The sequence below is a fragment of the Canis lupus genome, chromosome 11 (assembly GCF_048164855.1).
Source record: "Canis lupus baileyi chromosome 11, mCanLup2.hap1, whole genome shotgun sequence".
Taxonomy (NCBI): Eukaryota; Metazoa; Chordata; class Mammalia; order Carnivora; family Canidae; genus Canis; species Canis lupus.
Window position 1 is genome coordinate 48961864 of NC_132848.1, and position 24637 is coordinate 48986500.

A 24637-nucleotide genomic window follows, 5' to 3' on the forward strand; every position below is an offset into this window, starting at 1 on the left:
ATGTAGCGGAGTCAGAATGTAAATCTAAATCCATCTAAAGCCATCAATAAGCCAAAGGGCAGAAAGGTGTAAGGAGAGTATCTTCTTCAAATATTCAAGACATCTTGGGCCAGAGGGGCCAGGTCCACTGAGCATTCAAAATAGATCAAATATTGCTACTATGATGAAATGTTTCAACAACCCCTTCAGCATAAAACTTATTCTTATGTGATTTTTTGGTATTTCTCTACAATACTTTATATCACTGGCTTTCTTTGGGTTATTATATTTAGTTTTGGGTTATTATATTTAGTTACATCTTTCTCAAGAGCAGGGATCTTGTCTTACCTCTTCATTCCATACTGTGTAGCACTGTTGCATTTATAGTAATAACTCAGTGTTTGCTATGGATTCAGAGATAAATGAAGTATCATGGAGATGCATTTGCTTTATTAACTTATTTATAAATAATGCGCTAATGCATAAACCCCGAAACAACCAAACAAGCAGAAAGCTGGAAAATACTAAAATAAATATTCTTTGCCTCTGGTGAATCACTAGAAAATAGTTCAGGAGTTTGTTTCACCCTTCATTCCCAAAGCGTTGCTATCAGGAAGAGAAAAGTGACTGGAGACAGAGAGCAGACACCCCTGGCATATAGTCCGGTACTCAGTAGAACACTCTTTATGTAAAAGAACACTTCCAGCCAGAGCTTTGGGGTTCCAGGCTTGTCAGACGTATCACCTCTTTGTCTTCTATCTTAGAGGAGGAGATAATAAGCCAGACTGGATGAAGGAACGCTGAGAACTACATTTCCCAGGATGCCCCTCTTCCGCACGCAACGCCGCCTGCGACGTCGCTCCCATGGCAACGCAAGAGTCGGAGCGATCCGGCGGGTCGGGAGCTGGCGGGCGGCCTGACCTTAGGCGACCTGGACGCTGAGCCCACGACTCCGGGTCGGTGGAGCCACGATGCCCAGGTATCCCCGCGGCCTTGCTTGCGCCCGGCTGACGCTCTCCTCGAGAGCCTGGCTTTCTCCCCTTTGCCACCCCAGCCTGGCAGGGGCAGGGGAGGGAGGACCGCTGGGGGTTATATTTAGGGAGAGGAACCCTGGGTCTTTTCTGCCGGCAACCCCTCTCTGGATGGTCAGGGATCCCTAGGAACTCGCCTTGAGCACGTGGATTCGGCAGGTAGAAAAGTTCTCCAGGTGGAAAAGTAAGATTTTGAAAGATCACTCAACTTCACCCGTTCACTTAGTAAAAATTTCTTGCAGGCCAAGGAATGTTCTAGAAGCAGAGGTTCAGGCAGTGGATTAGGCCGCAGAGCCACCTCTTCGGAGTTCGCCCCCTTTGGGTTCAGGTCCACCGTGAGTGAAGGGGCCTGGAGAACGCCCCGCAGCAGTGGAAGGCGGTGGAGCCGGAGGCCGGAGCGGGAGGCCCGAACGCGCATCTGGACCCTCCGGTTCTGTGACGCGAGCTTCCATTGCCCGCCCTCAAGATACCACCCGAACCTCCCATGAGGACGTCAGGGAGACAGGGCTTCTGGAGGCCCCCACAGAGCAGGATGGATCTGCTTTTCTCACTCTGTGGATCGCGGCCTACCTGATCTCTGCTGAGGCTATGAACCTTAATGTGAAAAACTGCCAGCCGCTTTCCCATCGTGGCCTGATTGGTTGCAGTTACAAAGTTACGGTTGATGGTTACAAATTTCCACCGGTCACTTGAATGGTGGCCGCACCTCCTGCTCTCCTCTTTTCTGGGAGCTTGGAAAGCAGATAATCCCATTTTGGAAGGGTGGTGTGTCAACGAGGAGCAGACAGGCCTGGGCTGAGTTCCTGGGGGGTTCACCTTGAAATAAATGCATACATTTTAGTGCATTTAGGAACACCTATATTGGTCTTTCATAGCCCCTTCCTTCATCCCTGTTTCCTGAATAGTAATTATTATAAGCTCTCAATATTTTTAAAGATTTTATTTGAGAGAGAGCGAGAGGGAAAGACAGAGAAAGCACAAGTGGGGTGAGGGGCAGAGGGAGAAGCGGACCCCGGGCTAAGCAGGGAGCCTAAGGTGGAGCTCCATCCCCGACTTCGACTTCGGGGTCATGACCTGAGCTGAAGCATGACGCTTGAGTGACTGAGCCACCCAGGTGCCCCAAGCTCTCAATACTTTTAGATAATTATATGTAGGTCAAGCCCTAAATGAAATGAATTAGCACATTTTAGCAATCAATCATGACAGTCTTAGAAGATTGCTGTTCTTCTTTATTGGCATTTTAGAGATGAAGAAACAGAAGTGAGCCTGAGGAATAGCACAGAAGCTTGCATCTGTTAGGTGCTCAATGTATATTTGTTGAATTAATAAAGGAATGAATAATCCAGAGAGGTTAGGTAATTTGCCCAAGTTGGTATATGTAGAAAGGAGCAGATTCAGGCTTAGAACACATCAAATCTTTTTCTGTATTTTTTTTAGTTCAGTACTCCATTTTTCATTTAGACTTTAATTTTAAAAAGGTATAATCTTATTTGTGAAAAATTATATGTTTGTAGAGAGATGAATGGAAAGATTATTTTCAAAATGTGTTTTTAGGTAATTTTTTTCTTTCATTATATTTTATATATTAAAAAGTGGAAACTTCAGCCAGAAATATAATTTATAAACAAGAAATACTTAAGAAAACAAAGATTGTTTGGTATACTGGCTTTACATGCTCCCCATATTCCTAGATGTTGGTAGTTTTCAAGTTATAGATTTCTAAAATTCTTTGTACATTCATGTACATGTCTGGGAAGTTAACACGTACAGCTTCCAACCTTGGCTGGAAGCTCCAAAAGAAGACAGCCTCAAATCCTGGTGACAAAGGTTCTGCTTATCATTTTCAGCTTTTCTTTTGTGAACCAGTGGAAAGAAAATGACTAATCCTCGGAAGTTTTATCAGTTTATTGTCTCCCAGAAAATAGTGTTGATTTGTTTTTATAAATTTAACTGAAATAACATTTCTCTGAGCTTAAAATAAATATTGGAAAGGATTCCCTATGATTCTCTGAATTTTGTTTTTTGCCCCCCTCATAGTGAAACTCTCTGGGAAATTGCAAAAGCCGAAGTGGAAAAACGTGGAAGTGAAGGTGATGGACTTGAAATTGGAGAAAAATCTGTTTTCTTCATTGGCAGTAAGAATGGGGTAATGCACTTTTTTTCCTACTTCCCCGCCCCCCCCCCAATTATTATAATTTAGCAACCAGTGGAAAATTCATTTTAATACTTTGGTAAAAATGTGGATACTTCAACTCTTTAGCCAGATGACCAATCTCTGGACTCCTGGTTACCTTGGAGCTGGTTGTGCTTTGTATGAGGGTGCCCTGCTCATGGGTGAGTAGGGACAGCATCCAGCCTGAGCACTTCTTGCGTCAGGTGGTTGCTCTGATGTGGGCCGCAGAGGAAGGAGCACTTGTTTCAAATTAGACTACCCATTAGAGCAGTCCTTTTACCCCAAAGGCACCATAAATGCTAATATGATGGCTGTAGTTCCAGTAACTTATACAACTGAAACAAGAATATAGATAACAGGGACACCTGGGTGGCTCGGTGGTTGAGCATCTGCCTTCGGCTCAGGGCATGATCCTGGAGTCCCAGGATCGAGTCCCACATCGGGCTCCCTGCGTGGAGCCTGCTTCTCCCTCTGCCTGTGTCTCTGCCCCTCTCTCTCTCTTTCTCATGAATAAATAAATAAAATTTAAAAAAAAAGAATATAGATAACAAAAACATAACCTGACAAAGTATGATACATTTACCCTTCACTTATCTAACTAGAGTCACAGAAACTGAAGGAAACCTGGAGATACTCTAGTCTTCTACTCCGAGGTCCATGGAGATACTTCTTAGGACCAGTGAACTCTAGAAATGTATGCAGAATTGTGCGTGATTGTGTATCAGTGTTTTTATGGGAAATGGTAGGAGAACCATTCCAGCACCTTCAAAAAGGTTAAGAACCACTATAAACAGTGGTTGTATAGTTTAGGTTTGACTCTCTCAACGGGGGGGGGAGGAGTTGTCTTCTACAAAGCAACCTGGTTCCATTTTCCTGAATTCCTAGTTAATGAGAAAACCTGAGCGGCTCATTGTAACTTCCAATGTTTGCAATTTTGGCCTGTAAAAGTATATAAATACTTGGTATTCCTAATTCTAAGGTCCCAATTTAGGTCCTAATTCTTGGTCCTAATTCTGATTTGTAACAGTACAGAAATAAGTCTGAATTTTCTTCTGCTTTTTAAATCTTGAGATATTTTTAAATTACCCTTCAAATAATTAATGGCAACCACTTTGTCTCTCTGAGTCTATTTCAGCTTTAATATCCTCCTTTCTTTCAGTCATGCCTTCTGTGGCATGGATTCCATATTGGTTATGGATTCCCTGTCATGATTTTATAACTCTTAACTGGAACTATTCTAATGTGTAATTCTTGGGAAGGAACAGGACTTTGGAGGTTTTGCTTAACTGCAGTAGACTAGAAGGTCTGCCAGCTTCTCTTTTTCCAAATGCTGTGCTCCTGTTATTGTATAGAAAAATTCTAGTAATCCCATAACCTTGTTAACTAAGGTTGAGCTTGAGATCTATGTTCTTTGCATACATGCTGTTTTGTCCTTAATTTTCTCAGATTGGATCCTCTGTTACAGTCTATATTTTTAATTACTTTTATTAAAGTGATTAACATATGTGGTTTAAAAACTCAAAGATAATCAAAAGGTGCACAAAATACTAAACCTCTCCACATTGTTCAGGGCTTCTCCTTTAAGTGGCCTCTTTCGTATCTTAAATCTGTTTTTTTTTTCCTGTAATTCTTTATTAAATAGCTTATAGGCTATTTTTAGACTTAAAATGTTAGACATTATCTATTGAATTTTTGATAATAGTAGAAGATTATTTAGTTCTAGCTGTTTTTTTAAATGATTTTTTTTTTTTTTTTTTTTTTTTTTACATTTTAAAGTAATGTCCACACCTAACATGGGGCTCAAACTTAAAACCCTGAGATCAAGAGTTAGAAGCTCTACTGACTGAGCCAGACAGATCCCCTAGTTTATCACTTTTAAATGCTCATTTCCAGCCCTAGTCTGCAACATAGTTGTTTTTATAGTTTTGGGCTAAATCAATATTCAGTGTTATTATTTCTAAAACTTGTTTGCTGCTGAGCCAAATGGATTCCTTTCCTTTCCTTTTTCCTTTCCTTTCCTTCCTTTTCTTTTTCTTCTTTCTTTCTTTCTTTCTTTCTTTCTTTCTTTCTTTCTTTCTTTCTTTCTTTTTTAAGTTTTTTTTTTTTTATTTGAGAGAGCACATGAGCAGAGGGAGGGGCAAATGGAGAGAGAGAGAGAGAGAGAGAGAGAGAGAGAATGAGAATCTCAAGCAAGACTCCCTGCTAAGTACAGAGCCCAACGCAGGGCTTGATCCAGGACCTTAAGACCATGATCCAAACTGAAGTCAGACACTTAACTGAGTAAGCCACCCTGGCATCCCTCTTTTTCTTTTTTCTTTTTTTTAAATATTTTATTTATTAGAGGGAGAGTGTGTGCACAGTCAAGGGGAGGGGCAGAAGAGAAAGAGAATTTCAAACAGACTCCATGCCCAGGGCAGAGCCCCACTTGGGGCTCAGTCTCATGACCCAAGATCCTGACCTGAGCAGAAATTGAGAGTTGGCTGCTCAACCAACTGAGCCACCTAGGTGCTCCTACTTTCTTTTTCTTGAATAACTTTTCTCAGAAGTTTAAAAATGCCTTAATTTTTTTTTATTTGCTTAGCTTTTATGTGTTCCTTAGTTTTTATATGCACTAGTTATTTGTTGCTACATAATAAATTATTCTAAAACATAGCAGCTTTTAAAACAGCAAACATGGGGCATCTGGGTGGCTCAGTTTGGCTAAGCTCTGCCTTCAGCTTGGGTCATGATCCTGGGGTCCTGGAATCGAGCCCCACCTTGCACTCCCTGCTCCATGGGGAGCCTGCTTTTCCCTCTCCCCACCTCCTCACCCATGCTTTCTCTCATTCTCATTCTCTCTCTCTCTCTCTCTCTCTCTCTCTCTCTCTCCCCCAAATGGATAAATAAAATATTTAAAAAATAAAACAGTAAACATTATCTCATCTAGTTTATGAGGGCCAGGAGTCTGAGAGCAGCTTAGTTATGTGGTTCTGGGTCAGGGTCTATCATGAAGTTGTAGTCAAGATGTCGTCTGGGACTAAAGTCCTCTCATAGCTCAACTAAACTGGGGAATCAGTTCCAAGCTTGTTGACATGGTTGCTGGCAAGAGGCCTCAGTTCCTTGAAGATTGTTGGCCAAGTTTCAATTCTCCACATATATGCCTCTCCATAGCGCCGCTTACAATATGGCAGCTTGCTTCCCCCAGAGCAAGAGATCCAAAAGAGAGAGGGCACCCCGGTAGAAGTTGCAGCCTTTTATACCCTGATCTTGGAAGTGATGTGCTATCATTTCTGCCATAAGCTATTGATCACAAAGACCAACTCTGATACAGTGTGAGGGACCATGCCTGGGTATGAATACCATCAAGGAGGATCATTCGGAACTATCCTTGAAACTGGCTCCCCAGCTATGTATTTCTAATTCTAATTTCATAGTCCCCAACAGGCATTCAATACGATCTTCATCTAGGTAGCTGTACCCTATCATCTGAAAGTTCCCCTCTCCAGCCAGAGTCCTGTTGTCTTTTAACTATTGTGCTGGTCTGTACTGTGGTTCTCAGGACCGGCTGCATAGCTACCATCCTCCCCCAACATCTTGAGAATTCCTTTTTCTTCTTTTTTCCTGGATCCTGTGTCTTCTCTGTTCTTGGTTTACTCACTTATTTTGATGGAGCACATTCTTTTTGTAGTTTTCTAGGAAAGCATTATATGGTAAGTAAAATTTATGAGACCCTTGAATCTCTAAAATTTTCTTTATTTTTCCCTCACTGGATTGAATGTTTATGTGGACATAGAATCCTACATTACGATGAGTCACTTAATCTCTATCTGATCCTAGTTTCTGTCTAAGTCTGGATTATTTCCTTTGGGAATGACCAAAAAAATGACCAAAAATGACCAAAAATTCAAACTGATGTAGGAGCTTTTTTGAATATTTGGTATCCTCTTCACTATTAGACTTCATCTGTATTCCTCTTGTGATGTGTACCATGAGATACCATATTTTAATTCATTTCATATGGTCAGACAACAGTCTAATTACCGTCACAACATTACATCTGTTCTCATTATTTTCATCCAAATGCATTTTTCATGCATATTTATAAATTTCCATATAAATATACAAAGTGTGCTGTATTTTCTCTCCCTTTCTGTCTCTTTTTATTCCTTTTCACCAATATATTGCACTCGTAAGTTATATGCTAGTTTTGGTAATCATATGAGATCATTTTGCTTCCCTGTGATAATACTGCACTTATTACCTGCACTGTTAATGTATCTGTCGCTGTGAATATTCTTTCTAGGCCTTGACTCAGTTGTTTTCTCTTGTGAATTACTTGGACCCTCTTCCATTATTTTCTTAAAATTTTTCTTAATATCATACCTAATGACATCTCAATTTATTTGGACTTCTTTCTCTCATTCTCTCCACTCTGATTTAGATTGTCAAGTCCCTAGGCATTGGTCTTATCATTCTCTTAACATAGATTTCCTCTTACCAAGTGATTACTCCAGTATCCTAAGGTATGGGCCAGAAAACTTAGTCATTGACCAGCCTTTTTCTTCCCAGAGCTCCTGTTCTCATTCCATACCTCAACTTCTAGGTAGAAGAAAAGTGGGGAGGAAATGTCTTGACTTCTAAATTTTTCCTTTTCCAGTTTTCCCAAGTATATTCTGGTTGCAAGAGGATGCTTTCCAGGGTTCCTTAAGAGATAGCAGATACTAGTTACACATCTTCCACACATAACTTATTGATCACAACACCCTTTTCTACTGAGCCTGAAGATGACATCTAATCCCTAGCATTCCAGGAAGGTGTTGGCACTTGCGATAAAATTGATTTGTCATCTCTGACTCTAATAATGTTTATTTATCACCACACAACTAGGAAACATCAGCCAAAATCCATAAGTTGATATATGCTCCGGTGTAGCATACCCTTCAGGTCAACAGAGAGCTGATTTCACATGGAGTACCATACTATGTCACCTGAGGACTTTAAGAATTGTGCACTGTAAGGAAGAAGTTTTTTTTTTTTTTTTAAGATTTTATTTATTTATTCATCAGAGAGAGAGAGAGGCAGAGACACACGCAGAGGGAGAAATAGGCTCCATGCAGGGAGCCCGACATGGGACTCAATGCTGGGTCTCCAGGATCACACTCTGGGCTGAAGGCGGCGCTAAACCGCTGAGCCACCAGGGCTGCCCAGGAAGAAGTTAATTAAGTAATTTTGATTGCCATCTGAGTATTCCGACTGAAACGTGATTGAAACATATCCAGATGGAAGAATTTTAATATAAAATTTTTGTTTTTATTATCTAATGTTCTAATAACTACATTTTAAAAGTAATATTTACATATTTTACTCAAATTCATGGTCATGGAGCCATTAAAATTGAGGTTGGTAAACTAATTTTGTATGTAGCCAATACCATACTTAGTAAGAATTAGAAAGCATTTATTATTGATCTAGGAAAAATTATAAGATTAGTCAAAAATTTTAAAAAATGTTTTAACTTGTTTTTTATTTCCTCTTTTGAAAGCATTCAAGCATTCAGGTCTTCTACTACATTTGAGTATAAAAGTCAGGGTTCATTTAAATAAGTCAGGAAGGGATGCCTGGGTGGCTCAGCAGTTGAGCATCTCTGCCTTTGGCCCAGGATGTGATCCCAGGATCTGGGATTGAGTCCCACATCGGGCTCCTTGCAGGGAGCCTGCTTCTCCCTCTGCCTGTGTCTCTGTCTCTCTCTCTGTGTGTCTCTGTGTGTCTTATTTATTTATTTAAATAAATAAGGAAAATCTTAAATAAGTCAGGAAAAATAATTAAATAAATAAATAAGCATCTAAGTCAGTATCTTAATAATATTCATATTTTGGTTTCAGTTATTTTACTTTTAGGATTATCATTTAAGGAGTTACTGATTATATGAATGATGTGTGTTACAGTGTTATTTGTTATTGTGGGAAGCATGGGGAAAATATAGCAGCCCATCCCCAGGACCACTGATTGATTGGTAGGAAGAGGCCTCTCCCTACTCTTTGTAAGTTTGTTTAATTTAGCCACTATACAGAAAGGTTTTGGAATTGGCCATACAGAGCAAGAACAGATGTATCACGTCTTCATGCAGCTTTGCTTGACTCACAAAGTTCTTGCCAGGAAGGCAGAATGGCTAGTGACACTGTCTAAAAAAAGGTCAACGCTTGCAGACCCAAGATGCTGGAATTTATGTGGCTTTATAGTTCATTTCTATTTGGGGTTCCTATTATTCTTTTACTTTTAGGCTTCATGCTACCACCTTAGGGTCATGTTGACAATGAAACTTTCTGGAACTAAAGTCTGCATCAGTGAGGCTACACCTTTGCCAGGTGATGTCAGTGACCAGGTAGCCAGAGCACTCCCCTGTCTTGGAGAGTGTCCCAGAGAGCCCTCCCCACACAACTAGACATCCATCATTGTGAGATATTATACATAACATTAACATTATATTTATTGGAGGGAAATGTTATACAACCATGAAATAGTTGTTAGTAATGAAAGAATATGTTAATTGAAAAAAGCAGGACAGAAATTTGTATACAGTATGATCTCAACTCTAAAAATGCAAAGATAAAAGGTAGAAATATGTATGATAAAATTTTAGTCATCAAGTGTGTTTTTATTTTGTCTTTAATTTCTGCATTTTACAAAGTTTTCTTATTGGCCCACTTTTATTTTATTTATTTATTTATTTTTAAAGATTTTATTTATTTAATCATGAGAGACACAGAGAGAAAGAGAGGCAGAGACACAGGCAGAGGGAGAAGCAGGCTCCAGAAGCAGGGAGCTCGACATGGGACTCGATCCCGGGTCTCCAGGATCACACCTCAGGCTGCAGGCGGCGCTAAGCCGCTGTGCCACCGGGTATTGGCCCACTTTTAAAAATCTGAACTTAACTGTTTAAATAAAAGTTTCATAGGGATCACTTATATTTTAAAATTTTAACCCAGCTATAGCATATACACATTTCACAAATTTACTGTTGTAAGGAGAGTGATTTTTGCATTGATACAGTACTTTTCCAATTTCCTTTTTTTTTTTTTTTTTTTTTTAAGATTTGTATATTTATTTATTCATGAGAGAGAGAGCGAGGCAGAGACAGAGGGAGAAGCAGGCTCCATGCAGGGAGCCCGATGTGGGACTCAATCCTGGAACTCTAGGATCTCGCCCTGGGTGGAAGGCGGACGCTCAACTGCTGAGCCACTCAGGTGTCCCATTTTTCCAATTTCCTACTTACTGCCACATAGATACATACATGGATTTTAAAAAATGAGTAAATAACTAGTACTAGTCTTATGGTACAAGTAAATTTCTATTACAAAAAGTATTCTGTATAATAAGCTACTTCCATATCCTTAAGGCGGCTTATCCTAATAGTACTGATCACTGATACCAGCGCACAAATGCTCACACACAAAATGCCCCCCAGTGTCCTTCACTAGTCACTCTCTGTAACAGTTCTTCTAGATTTTGTTGTTTTGACAGCCCATTCATGTTTTATTTGTTATTTGTGAAACCATACTTAAAAAATAAAAGTAGATTATGGCATATGCAAGCTGTTTATTTTCATTTATGTAAATTAAAACTAATTTTGCTTTTGAAGATTGGCAAACTCTCTTGATATAGGTAGTACTTTTGAGACTATTCTTTAAAAAGTATCTGATTCCATGCTTTATGCAGAATATTATTTTGAAAAATAAAGAGAAGCAACCAATTAATGCTTCTATTGTTCAGCTAATAGTAATCACCCTTTACCAAAGAAACTGCCTTGCTGCCTTCTCTATTTCTTTCCTATACTTCTGTTTTTCCATTCAGTAGGTATCTATTGAACATCTTTTATGTGCCAGGCATCCTGCCCGACTCTGGGGAAACAGAAATGAAAGACATGTTCTTTGTTGTGTGGGAACTTGGGTGCTAGTACTTGTACAACATAGCATGAGACAAATGCTATGGTGGAAACAAGGGCTCTTAACTCAGCCCAAGAGGCTAGAAGACTGGGAAAGCCTCTTAAGAGAGGGTGATGTCCAGAGTTTTAAGGGTAGGAAGTGAGGAAAGAGAGGTAATTTAGGTGAAGAGGGTCAAGTGGGTATTCTGAGGAGAGAAGAAAAATGTATGAAACAGCGGTTACAACAGATGAGAGCGAGAACATACTAGTCAAACGTAATAGGATTCCCGTCATTGCTGACTGCTGTTTTGAAGATGGGGATTAAGAATTTAGGTGACACCATTCTGTACAGCATGTGTACTTTTTCTCTGTCATCACTCACCTGCATGGGTACAAACATGGAGGAGAAGGGAAGGGAATTGAGTTTACCAAGGTTAGATTTTGCCGAGTGGATCCAGGACAAAGCTAGAGAAAGCTTGGTGGGGGGTAATATTTGCAAGGGTGATTGTAATGATAAACTGTGGAGTGTAAGGTGGAAAAGGAGAGATGTGGAGGTAGGAGGGAGCTGGTGGAGAAGGAGAAATGTTGATGGGTCAACGGACTTTTAAGACCTCTTACTATAGCCAAAGAATTGTTACTGTGGGGATTCCTCAAGAAGTGGTTGGAGAATGTGTTGTTGTGTTTGTGATTTTGGAAGTAATGCAGTTTCCAGTGGTGAAATGATTCAAGATGTAACCTTGGAAGTGACATATGGCAGAAATAGAGTGAAGTAAAGAGTCTCTGGGAGGAGGCAAAGGCACCGAGAGATCAGTGTTAGATGTGTTGCTCCCCATGCCCACATATGTGGGTATGAAGTTGTTTTGTTTTTTTTTTTAAGTAAATTATTTTTTTTTAAAGATTTTATTTATTTATTCATGAGAGACACAAAAAGAGAGGCAGAAGACAAGACATTGGCAGAGGAAGAAGCAGGCTCCATGCAGGGAGCCCAATGTGGGGCTTGATCCCAGGTCTCCATGATCATCTCCTGGGCTGAAGGTGGCGCTAAACCACCAAGCCACCTGGGCTGCCCTGTGGGTATGAAGTTAACAAGACTAATGACAATAGCTGAGAAAGGGAGACTGAGCCAGAAGAGATGACAACAGCCATCACAGTAGACTGGTAGAGGCCTCTAAGGCTTTTGCAAAAGGAGGGAAATAGAGTAATTGTTTAAAGGTGGCATTGGGGGGCACCTGGGTGGCTTAGTCATTTGGGCATCCAACTCTTGATTTCAGCTCAAGTCACGGTCTCATGGGTTGTGGGATAGATCCCTGTGTCCGCTCTGTGCTCAGTGGGGAGTCTGGAGGCTGCCCTCTCCCTGCTGTCCCCCCTCACTCACGCTCCCTCCATCCGTCCCTCCCTCTGTCAAATAAAATTTTTTATTTTATTATTTATTTAATTTATTTATTTATGGGGTGGGGAGAGAGAGAGCGCTCACAATCAGGGAGCTGGAGAGGGAGAAGCAGACTCCCCACTAAGCAGGGAGCCTGATGTGGGGTTTGATCCCAGGACCCAGGGACCATGACCTGAGCTGAAGGCAGATGCTTAACCAACTGAACTACCCAGGCACTTCTCAAATAAATAAATCTTTAAAAAAATAAAGGTGCATTGGGGAGCAAGGAAATCTCTGAAGTACATGGGGTGGTAGAAGAGAATAGCCTTCTTTAACAAGATGGTAGAGGAAGTAGTCCAGAGGCAGCCATATTTTAGGTAAGGCCAATAGGTGGAGTGTACATTCTGAAAAAGAAGTTGAGGATACTGAGGAGTTTGCTAATCATAGAGCTGGCGCTATAGAGTGGAAGGATGTTGGAAGTAGGGAAGGGATTTATTGTACCAGATGAAGGGATGCATAGAGGATTATGGAATTAGAGTTCAAGGATAACAGGTCAGAGGAAAAGACTGGATTTCCAATGTCACCTGAAAGATAGGATTCATTTTGATAGTCTCTGAGTGAACAATGTAATACATGTTGTAATACAAGTATATAACAAAACACTGTAATACAAGTTGAATGTGGTCTTTCTCTCAAAATATCTTACTGTACTGTACTCACTCTTCTTGTGATGCTGTGAGATGATAAAATGACCACGTGATGAGATGAAGTGAGGTAAATGATGTGGGCACTGTGACATAGTGTTAGGCTACTACTGACCCAATGATACTATGTCAGAATGAGGATCATCTGCTTCCGGACCATGGTTGACCATGGGTAACTGAAATTGTGGAATGCAAAATCATGAATAAGAAGAGACTACTGTAGTCTTCATTTATTTAAAAATGTTAAAATATGCTACGTGTGATACATATTCAGTACAGGAAAATTAGAAAATCCTGATCTTTCTTTAAAAATATAAATTACCAGGCACCTGGGTGGTTCATTGGGTGTAAGCATCTGCCTTCAGCTCAAGTCATGATCAAGCCCTGAGTTGGGCTTCCTGCTCAGCAGGGAATCTGCGTCTCCCTCTGCCTGATCCCCTGCTCATGCTCTTTCTCTCACATAAATAAAATCTTTAAAAAATAAATAAAATAAATTACCTGCAAATCCATCACCTAGAAACATTTACTGTTAGCTAAGTGATATACCCTGGATGTTTATTTGAGTGTGTTTCTGTGTCTGTCTCTGAATCTGTTTATGTGTATGTATATATGTATATCTCAAAGAGCAGGAAAAGATATTTTGAATATTGAAAACAGGGTTATGCTAATCTATTATTAATGTTTTACCATGTTAGTATGTTCCTGTATCATTATTACATGTTATTCCATTTAAGGATTGTCATAATTGATTTAGTCCCCTATTTGGGGATATTTAGGTTTTTTCTAGTTTTTCACTTTGATGTAATACCTGCCAATTAACATAATTTACATTTTTGGTCCTATTTCAATTATTATGTTTCCCATTACTAAAAAAATAATTCAATTTTTTCATATCCCAGATATAATTTAGAGTAATATATTTGTGATCATCTTTTTTTGGTAAAAAAATTATAACTTTTGAGGAGAAAACATCTGGTCAAATGTTCTGTGTTTTTGTCAGTCCAGGATTTTCCAAACTATTTTCCTTGGAACCCAAAGGCTTCTTCCATTAGAGCTTCCCCTGCTGTTCCTCTTTTATCTGTTTTCTTGTAAGAGATTTTTTTTAAGGTTTTACTATTTTTAAAAAAATCAGTAATTAAACCACTGAGCCAATCTCTTAAGATATGAAGTTAACTTTCATGATTAGTGGCAGAGATGGCCAGAACCTATATTTTCTGACTCCTAATAAGAAACTTAGAATAAGTTCATTTTCTACAAATAAAATGACAAAAAATACTCTAACCCAGTATCTGGATTGCTTACTTTGAATATATTTGCAGCATGTCCTTTATTTGTATGTTATCTTTCTTCTTTATTTCCACTTCAACAATTGGAATTAAAACATATTAGAAGATACTAATCATCTGCTTAACCAGTAATTAGCATTGATGAATAGAGAGAAAATTTCAGACAGCTGCCAAGTTGACCACTAAAGTGAGGTATGATTTGCTAGTATTTGTCATCTGCAGGACTTTATAATTATAATAATAGCAGTGTAGTTACACTGTGATAGAAAGTTGACAGTTAACTTTTTCCACTTATCAAACTTAGGAACAATTCTGAAAGTTTCTAGTTTCCAGGTAATTTATCATTCAAGTGATTAAAAGCTATTTTTGGCCACAATTATGAACAATAACAAAATTTTACATGTGGATGACATTAACACAGTATTCTTTCTTTTTTAATTCCCAGGGAAAGACTACTATTATTCTAAGGTGTCTTGACAGGTAAGTGTTATGTTAACCTTTAGACTACATTTTTTGTTTATTCTAGTTGTACAGGGCAAGTTAGATTCTAAAAGACATACGGAAGGAGAAATGAATTTTAGGTGCAAACAATAACTTAATTCTTAGTGAATCCTTAGTATGGCCTCTAAGATCTTCTTTATTTTTATTTTTATTTTTTTTTTAATTTTATTTATTTATGATAGTCACACACACACACGCACAGAGAAAGAGAGGCAGAGACATAGGCAGAGGGAGAAGCAGGCTCCATGCACCGGGAGCCCGACGTGGGATTCGATCCCAGGTCTCCAGGATCGTGCCCTGGGCCAAAGGCAGGCGCTAAACCGCTGCGCCACCCAGAGATCCCTAAGATCTTCTTTAAAGATAAAGACAACAAAAACAAAATATATATACAGGATTACTGCTGAATTTTCCTATTTGGGAAAGAAATGAACATAACTATGATAGTACTTACCTACTTTTTGTCTGTGCTACTCTGATATTATTTTACCTAGTTCATGATTATCTGAACATTAATTATAATCTTTAAAATGCTCATGGAAACTTTTTTGAAGCACAGTGTTGATCCTCAAACTACTTTTTACCGTTTGTTATTTGTACTTCCTAACCTATTTGGCCATCCAATTAAGTTTTGGACAGTGGACATTGCAGGAAATTAAAAGGGAAAGTCTTCAACTGATTTCGGAAGATATCCCTTCATTCCAATACCTATTTCTTATAACTTCTCCAAAAACATCAAAATAGATGGAATTTTGTCTCAAGGTCATATTAAAAAAATCATCCATTTGAAAAATACTATTTAAAAGTTTAAATAATAGTATCCTGACTTTGGGGATGCCTAGGTGGCTCAGTGGTTGAGCGTCTGCTTTTGGCTCAGGGTGTGATCCCAGAGACCCAGGACTGAGTCCCACATCAGGCTCCCTGCATGGAGCCTGCTTCTCCCTCTGCCTGTGTCTCTGTGCCTCTCTGTGTGTGTGTCTCTCATGAATAAATAAAATCTTAAATCTTAATTTAAAAAAAAAAAAAAAGGGATCCCTGGGTGGCGCAGCGGTTTAGCGCCTGCCTTTGGCCCAGGGCGCGATCCTGGAGATCCGGGATCGAATCCCACGTCGGGCTCCCGGTGCATGGAGCCTGCTTCTCCCTCTGCCTGTGTCTCTGCCTCTCTCTCTCTCTGTGTGTGACTATCATAAATAAATAAAAATTAAAAATAAATTAAAAAAAAAAAGAATCCTGACTGTGTAATTCCTTTCACAAAGATCCATACTGACACCTGCATCATCTTTCCATCCCAGGAATCATGGCTCTGTTTAGACCATATGAGTTTCTTTCTGCAAATAAGTCCTCTACTACAACATCAGCTTAGGATGAAATACGACACTGAGCTGAATTTCAGTTCCCTGATAGTCTACTTAGAAAAAAGACAGTTCTGCCTATTATATGCTAAATTTTTGTCTTAAAAGTAGCATTTTGTTTCATAAAAGAAAATTCGTATCTTTCAGGAAATATAACCGAACATTTTACTATATATATATACATATATATAGCATATAGTATATACATATATAGATATCTAAAAAAGACATATGTAGAAATGATATGCAAAATACTTAATAAATATATACATCACAAATTTAAAATTGTTTCTCTTTGTACTCCAAATTAAAATGATCTATAGCAATATTATTCAGCCTGAAAAAGGAAGAAAATTCTAATGCATCCTATAATATGAATGAACCTTGAGGACATTATGCTAAGTGAAATAAGTCAGCCACAGAAAGACAAATACTGTGTGATTCCACTTCTATGAGGTATCTCAGAGCAGTCAGATTCACAGAAACAAAAAATAGAATGCTGTTTGCCAGGGTCTGGAGGGAGGAGGAAAATAGTTATTGTTTAATGGGCATAGAGTTTCAGTTTTGCCAGATGAAGAAGTTCTAGAATATACTTAACATTACTGAGCTGTATGCTTAAAAATAAGGTAAATTTATGTTACATGTTTTTCACTACAGTAAAAAAATGAAGTAAATAAGTAGATATATACCATAAAACTGCTTACCAAGCAGTATAAGCAACAGTGTAAATAATTCATCAAATCATTTGTGCATTCTTAGAACTTGTTGATGTAATATCTAGCTCTCACTAGTTAAGTGATGCCCGTGTTTGAGCCATGAGTTTAGATAGAGAAAGATATTAAAGTCTTCTGTTGATGTCTCCATTGAATCGATAATTATTAGATTCCCAGCTGCCCACACCAGGGCTGAGCACAAACCTGCTATTAGTGATTCCCACATAACCTGAATACCCAGAGCTGTCGCCCGACATGGCCACCACCACTGGCAGCCACACCGCCTCCTCCACTGGCGCCAGCAGTGCCTGTAAGGGTTGCCACATCACGCAGGTGCCACTATTCCTCTCCAGCTGTGACTAAAAAGCCCTTGAAGGTGGTTTGCGAAGGCTTATTTATTTTTTACATAAGATTTTATCATGTTTACCACACTGCTATTCCACAAAGTAATGTCTCTATTAACAGAACAAGTTTTTAAGAGGAAGCGGAAATGAATTGGGTAATATAATAGCATAAGAAAACCCACGAGGGTAATACTGTCTCTCTTTATTGTGCAGGGATGAGCCACCAAAACCAACTTTAGCTTTGGAATATACATATGGAAGAAGAGCAAAAGGGCATAATATAGTGAGTGTCTTTTTAAGTGATACTGCTATGCTTGTGGATGGAGAAGTAATAATGTTGACTTTGTTTTATATTTTCATCTTATCGGTAAACATACCCAGTTGTATACTGCATGGCTCTGTGCTTTTAAACTTCAAATGCACCTCAGAGAGACATGAAGCCAACCCAAACAGAAAATAATTTAGCCTTCTTAGTTGTGCCTTAAAATGCTGTAATAAGGTTCCTTTGTAAACTTTTTGTACAGTTCTTGGAAATATTTATATTAATTGTGTTAATGTGACTTTCTCTTCTTGTAGGTGGGAATAGTATTGTTATATCCTGTCTCCCCCAAAAATCTGCTAAAAATATGAGTTAACCTTTAGGATATTTTTGAAAATATACTACTCAAAATCCAAATTATTAGCATTTTTATAAATATATCTTGAAGTTAGTAATACCAGTATTTGAGACCAGAGGCCATAATTGGTTATAATCCAATTTTCACTTGAGTGTTCAAAGGAAAGTTGGAGATTATTCAGGATAGAAGGAGAGTTTATGGCATATGTTAGAAGGATAAAAACAATCTGAAATAGAATCCTCATTTGGAGTTCTTACATGAAAATAGGTCATTTCTTAAGGAGAGTTAGGTGTATGAAAGAACAATCTATAATAGAAGGCCCCTTTCTCCCCTAACACAGGCAACATTTTACAGATTGATCTAGTCCAAATGTTTGATTAGACAATGTGTAAGAGTTAAAACTGCCTGTTACTAGATTCACCAATGAAAGTTGATTATTAAAATTGTGAGATTAAAAAGAAATAACATAGTGAGATGCAGAAGAACTTTACTTTTGTGACTCACATGAATTTTGATATGAGTGATGATGTAGAAATGGGATTATCCTTTTCACTGGAAACTTTGAAACAGCTTTCAGAGCTTCACTTTTGAGAAGAGCTCTAAAAACTCCCCTTCGTCAAATTGTGACTCAGGGAGATTTTCCAGGGAAAAATCCCCCCCCCCCATAAACATTACTGATTTAAATATCAACAGCAAATATTCAAATAGCAACAGCAAAACAGTCTTCGTGATTATGAGACGATAATTTGTCAAAAAAATATTTTTTTCCCTAAACTTTGTGTTGGCAAGTTGGGCTTTTCCATATTCATTCTGGAAGATTTATGTCTTTCTCAGATTTAGTGTTCCCTAAGAGTTCTAAATGGAAGCACTGTGTCCGCTCCTCACACAGTTGTGGTATCCTGAGGGCTCCTCAGCAGCAGGGTGGAAGCAGAGAAGCCATGAGCTAGCAGTGGAAGAAGGATGTCGAGGAACACCTGCTCTTATTCCCACATGGCTGCCTTTCCCTTACAACCCCCAATGCTTAGGCATCCTATAAAAAGGGAATCAGTTGTTCAAACTCTTCTTGTTCCCCACCTGCCATGTTAATGTTTAATCTTTGTTTTTTGGAATAGAGGTTTTGGTGCATTTTGAGGGATGGGATAGAGAAAGAGGCAAGTTTTGACTGCCAAGAAAAGGTTCAGTGAGGACTATATTTTTGTATCCATAATTATTACCGGCTGATGCTAATGAAGTATTCATTACTTAATTTAAAAAAAAATTTAAATACGAAAAACATTTGTTTTTTCAGCCAAAAGATATTGCTCACTTTTGGGAACTGGGTGGAGGAACCTCTTTATTGGACTTAATCAGCATACCAATCACAAGTGACAACTTAAGGTAAGTGAGCTGGATCCAGGAACAGTTGGGGTTTCTTAATTTTTTTTTAAGATTTTATTTATTTATTAGAGCACACATGTGTGCACATGAGTGGGAGGCAGAGGGATTGGGGAGAAGCAGACTCCCTGCTGAGCAGGGAGCCCAATACGGGGCTCCATCCCAAGACCCTGGGATCATGACCTGAGCTGTGAAGGCAGATGCTTAACCTTAACCACCAGAGCCACTCAGGTGCCCCAGGAACAGTTGTTAGTGAGGACCCAGTAGTGTCCACAGGATGAATATGAGTGGGCTTTTGGGGATCAGAATTTGGACAGGGGTGGGGGCAGTTTTATGTTGCTGAAGGGTTACATTCTCTGCCTTTCTATGCGCTTAAAGTGTAATGCTTTCAAAGAGATTTTAAAAGAACCAGGGTTTGTCCTGTGCTGACAGCTGGCATTCCAACTGGTCACATATTTTGCAAAGCTACAAACAAACAAAATACGTCAAATAACACTTGAGCGATGAATTCACTTGGCAAACAGCAATTTGAAAAGCTTAATTCTTTTGAATATGGGCTAATTCAGCCCTGAGTTTTTTCTTCAACTGGATATTTAAGTCTACCTTTGAACTAAATGCTAATTAGTACCATAGAAGCTTCACCCAAGGGAATAGTGACTTTAGAGGAGGGAGAAAGTCTATTTGCTGACCTTAAGAAATAGAAACTTGAGGAAAACCTCAAACTCTTTGGTTGCGTTTCCTGACAATGACTCCCACATGTTGGCCAAATCAGATGTGGAAAATTGTGACATTTCTCACAATGTTCCTGGGAATGTGTCTTAGCCAAGGAAAACACACATTTTTACATCTGAAATATTTTACTCCTGTCAGAGTTTAACCCAAACCATTGCTGCAGCCTGGACCAAATACAAAGGGCTTGACAATTATTTGTTACATTTCAGCCATTAAGATCTTTAGGGTATGGAATTATTTCTGGTTAACAGAACAATTGTTTTTCTGTAAGCTAGCTAGATACAGATAGCATTGGCTTTATCTGGCTAGTGATATTTTTTCTTTTAAAGAAATTTAATTTACTGTCTTTTACTTATTATAAAAATAGTTTATGCTCATGTAGAGATCTTGGAAAAAAATTGAAGGGTATGAAGAAAGTAAGAGCGCCCGTAATCACCTGAAAAATAATCCCTGTTAACATGCCAACATATTTCTTTCAGTGTTCTCAGCATTTGTAAATATACTTTGTACAGTTGTGGAATTTTTTTCTATGTATGGTTAGATCTTGGTTTTGCATGTATAACGACTATTTTCCCCTGACATAATTTTTCAGCAACATGGATTTTAGAGTTATTTGGTATTTCATTTGTCCTCCTTTAAAAGAGACAAATCATAGAGGCCACCTGGGAATTAAGGCCACTCCTGGTGGTATGAGCAAGAGAGGGCAAGGACAGGGAGTAGCTGAGGAACCAGAGCTGCCAGACAGTGTGGCCTGAGGCCGAAAGGAGTGAAAATGGCTGGGAACTGCTCTTACCTGGGTCGGAAGCTGATTCCTGTTGTGGCCCTGACTGTCACATCACCTTGTCAAGTGATCTCACTGCCCTCCTCTGGCCCAACAGGCTTTGGGCCTGATGGCCTTGTCGAAATTCTGGTTTCTGCAGGAAGCCACATTTTTCCACAGCTTCTTTAATGCCTCTCTCTCTGAGTCTTCGTTCCCTAGAAGCCCAGGGCAGCTGTGTTTTGCTTGAGGAGAGAGGGGAGGTCAGGGTTATGATGAACAACGGAAGGGGAGCCGGAGGCCTGCATTCAGAGTAGGTTGCTGAGTGGTTAAGGAATTCATGATAAACATTTCACTCCTAATACGGTCACAAATCTCCGAGTGTTCTGTGACTTGGATCAATTTGACACATAATTAATTTCCTTATATTGGACAAAGCCCAAAACTTGAAAAAAATAATACTGCTAAATGCTGTTAGATACTGTTTATCTTTAAGATGACTGTTCATAGAGTAATTATAAATGCAGTGAACAAACTTTAGATAATCTGTAACGGAGCATTTCCTATGCTTTCATTCCCTGTTTAAAGAGGTGGTTGGGTTTTTTTTAAAAAAATGTTTTTTAAGGATGAGATTGTGGCATTTGAGACAATGTGGTTGGACCTAGAGGATTCTATGCTAAGTGAAATAAGTCAGACTAAGAAAAACAAATACCGCAGGATTCCACTCATAAATGGAATCTTTAAAAAAAAAAGAATAAACAAAAAGAATCAGATCTATAAAAACAGAACAGACTGATAGTTGCCAGAGCAAGGTGGGTGGAGGGAGGGGTACAATGGGTGAAGGGGATTGGGAGATTCAGGCTTCCAGTTACAGAATGAGTAAGTCACGGGAATAAAAGTCACAGCATAAGGAATGCAGTTGATGATATCATAGTAGCGGTGTAATGGGACAGACGGGAGCGACACTGGTGAGTACAGCATCATGTATAAACTCATCAATCACTAAGTTGTACATTTGAAACTAATGTGACATTCTGTGTCAGCTATACTCAAATAAAAACAATTCTGGGGATCCCTGGGTGGCTCAGCGGTTTGGTGCCTGCCTTTGGCCCAGGGCCTGATCCTGGGATCCCGGGATCTAGTCCTGCATCGGGCTCCCTGCATGGAGCCTGCTTCTCTCTCTGCCTGTGTCTCTGGCTCTCTCTCTCCCTCTGTCTTTCATGAATAAATAACATCTTTTAAAAAAAAAAAATTCTTTTTGGCTATCATTTGTTATGAAGGTAAAAGTAACAAGTGTTTCCAGTGCAATGGAAACACAAATTTTAATCTTGGAAAAAGCTTGAATATTTCTGGTTTGTTTGTTTAAGAATGAATTTATTTACTTATTTATTTATTTATCTGTTTATTTGACAGAGCACAAGAAGGGGGAGCAGCAGAGGGAGAGGGAGAGCAGGCTCCCCACTGAGCAGGGAGCCAGATGTGGGGTTTGATCCCAGGACCCTGAAATCATGACCTGAGCCAAAGACAGATGCTTAACTGACTGAGCCACCCAGGCGCCCCTCTGTTTTGTTTTCACTTACAGTTATTTTCATATGGAAAATGATCAACGTATATATTATTTATTATAGTCAAGCAAAGCTGTTAGCAGTTTATTAAAATGATGTAGCTCTGGCTATACAATTTAATGGCATACTAATTTTATAGAAAATCTCAATAGTTACTGTCTAAAATAATATTTTCTGAAGTTACTAATTAGTGATACATCCGTTCTCATTCACCTAATTGTTGTGTTGTTTGTGTTGTTGCTGTGCTCTATTATTTTCGCTTCCCTTCTCTGGAGGACACAGTAAAATTGGATCCAATCATCACATTGTTGGATCCCGTTCTTGCAGATTATTTGAATTGGATTATTATTAGTGCAAATAAAACCTTCAGTGCCACAGTTGGTTGTAATACTTAAATATCACTAGAGAAAAGCACTGGAATAAATAAGGCCATAACTTTGGTGGTGGGGGCTATTTTATTAGAATACTGCTATGTTTTATAAGCTATAGTGTTACTTTTTAGCTAATAAATTTCAGTATAATAAGGTTTCAAAACTAATTATTTTGAGTTTTTTTAAAGAGATATTTTTATTTTTTTAGGACATTTTCTATTGTTCTTGTTTTGGATCTTTCAAAACCTAATGACCTTTGGCCCACTATGGAAAATCTGTTACAAGCCACAAAAAGCCATGTAGACAAAATGATAATGAAACTGGGGAAGACAAATTCTAAAGCAGTTTCTGAAATGAGACAGAAGATCTGGAGTAATATGCAGAAGGACCATCCAGTGAGTTGCTGTTGGGATTATTCCCAGAATCCGTAGCCCCATACGTAGTTAAAGATAACATCACAAACAACTTCCTTAAATTTTTATGCATGATTTGAAATTCATTTGATGTATGAACTTGTTCACTGGAAAATTACAGCAATTTAATAAAACCTCAGTGAGAGCAAAACCAGGGAAAGGATTTCTCATGTCTTGTTAGACATCCACTGTGATTGTTATGGCATAGGATACCAATCAAAAGAAACAGAATTTTGAAGTAGTAGTTTGATATTGATTTTATAATCTCTGTAAAACGAAGATAAAAAAGCAGACTGTACAAAAGTCATCTGGCAAAGACCAGATGAAGCTACAAATGTAAACAATGAATAGTTTTCACAGCCTTCATTGCCACTCTGTATTTTACATTCATTTAGTTCTGTCACATATTTTATATCTTTTGATTATCTGACAACTAATTAAATTATAAAGTTGTATTGATGGTAACACAAGTTCTTTAAATACAATCATGAGTATCATTTTCTAGAAAACCTATAGCAATATTTTATATTGCCCAGGGTTTATACAAATGTGTTTTACATAAGGGAATATCAGGAGGAAACTGATAGCTTATGGTTCACAACTATGCAGTGTAAATGATATTGCAACAAAAGATAATACCAAACAGTGAAAAACAAAACAGGCAGATGACATGTTATTTAAGAAAATAGGATAGGGGAACCCTGGGTGGCGCAGCGGTTTAGCGCCTGCCTTTGGCCCAGGATGCGATCCTGGAGACCCAGGATCGAATCCCACATCGGGCTCCCGGTGCATGGAGCCTGCTTCTCCCTCTGCCTATGTCTCTCTGCCTCTCTCTCTCTCTGTGTGTGACTATCATAAATAAATAAAAAATTAAAAAAAAAAAAAAGAAAAGAAAATAGGATAGAACGTGACAAATAAGTATGGTAATTTAGGGAACTGCCATTTCTAGTTTTATACTTGAGAAATATAACTTAGGTTAAGTCAAAGTTAAATATTAGGACAAACTCTTAGTCAAGCAAACGAAGTCAGCATCTATGAAAAGACTAAAATGGTATATTTTTGGAAGTCAATAGAATTTGCTAAATACATAGTACAAACAATTATAATAAATCAATGAAATGTATTTGTTAACAGGACCGTGAATTAGTTGACCCATTTCTAATACCTCTGGTCATAATTGGAAGTAAATACGATATTTTTCAGGTAAGCTTTTCCACTTCTAGTTAAAACGGTTGCTTCTACTCAGGCTTTATGGGAGAAGAACAAAAATAATAGTGAAGTGAGAAATAGGACTCTAGGAGGGAGAGGTCAAGGAGTCACACATCTTAAAGATTTTGGAAAAGACGACATAGCGGGGAAAGAGAAAATATGTAAAGAACAATACATACAGTATAATGGGGATAAGGCAGTAGAATGGGGATAAGATAGCTTGAGAAACTGAATCTTTCACCCAGTCACT

General features: G+C 38.6%; 1 protein-coding gene and 1 long non-coding RNA gene across 7 annotated transcripts in view; one reads left to right on the forward strand and one right to left on the reverse strand.

Annotated features, from left to right (window-relative positions):
* Window positions 1-409: 409 nt before the first annotated feature.
* Window positions 410-21246, reverse strand: LOC140600145 (uncharacterized). The gene is made up of 2 exons (XR_012003328.1): window positions 20866-21246; window positions 410-1826 (listed from the first exon to the last, which is right to left on the reverse strand). It is a non-coding gene; the product is annotated as an uncharacterized lncRNA (long non-coding RNA).
* DYNC2LI1 (dynein cytoplasmic 2 light intermediate chain 1) overlaps window positions 800-24637 on the forward strand; it is a 59130-nt gene continuing 35292 nt past the window's right edge. For 4 of the 6 annotated variants that reach the window (XR_012003326.1, XM_072768194.1, XM_072768195.1 and 1 more), the window contains exons 1-7: window positions 800-958; window positions 3048-3156; window positions 14888-14922; window positions 17563-17632; window positions 19255-19343; window positions 22974-23160; window positions 24313-24381. Coding sequence is in view for 5 of the 6 variants with exons in the window: in XM_072768194.1 (XP_072624295.1) it covers window positions 951-958; window positions 3048-3156; window positions 14888-14922; window positions 17563-17632; window positions 19255-19343; window positions 22974-23160; window positions 24313-24381 (567 nt within the window). In the remaining variant the exon portion in view is untranslated. The remainder of the gene's footprint in view (window positions 959-3047; window positions 3157-14887; window positions 14923-17562; window positions 17633-19254; window positions 19344-22973; window positions 23161-24312; window positions 24382-24637) is intronic. The other 2 variants (XM_072768197.1, XM_072768198.1) reach the window with 1 other exon arrangement.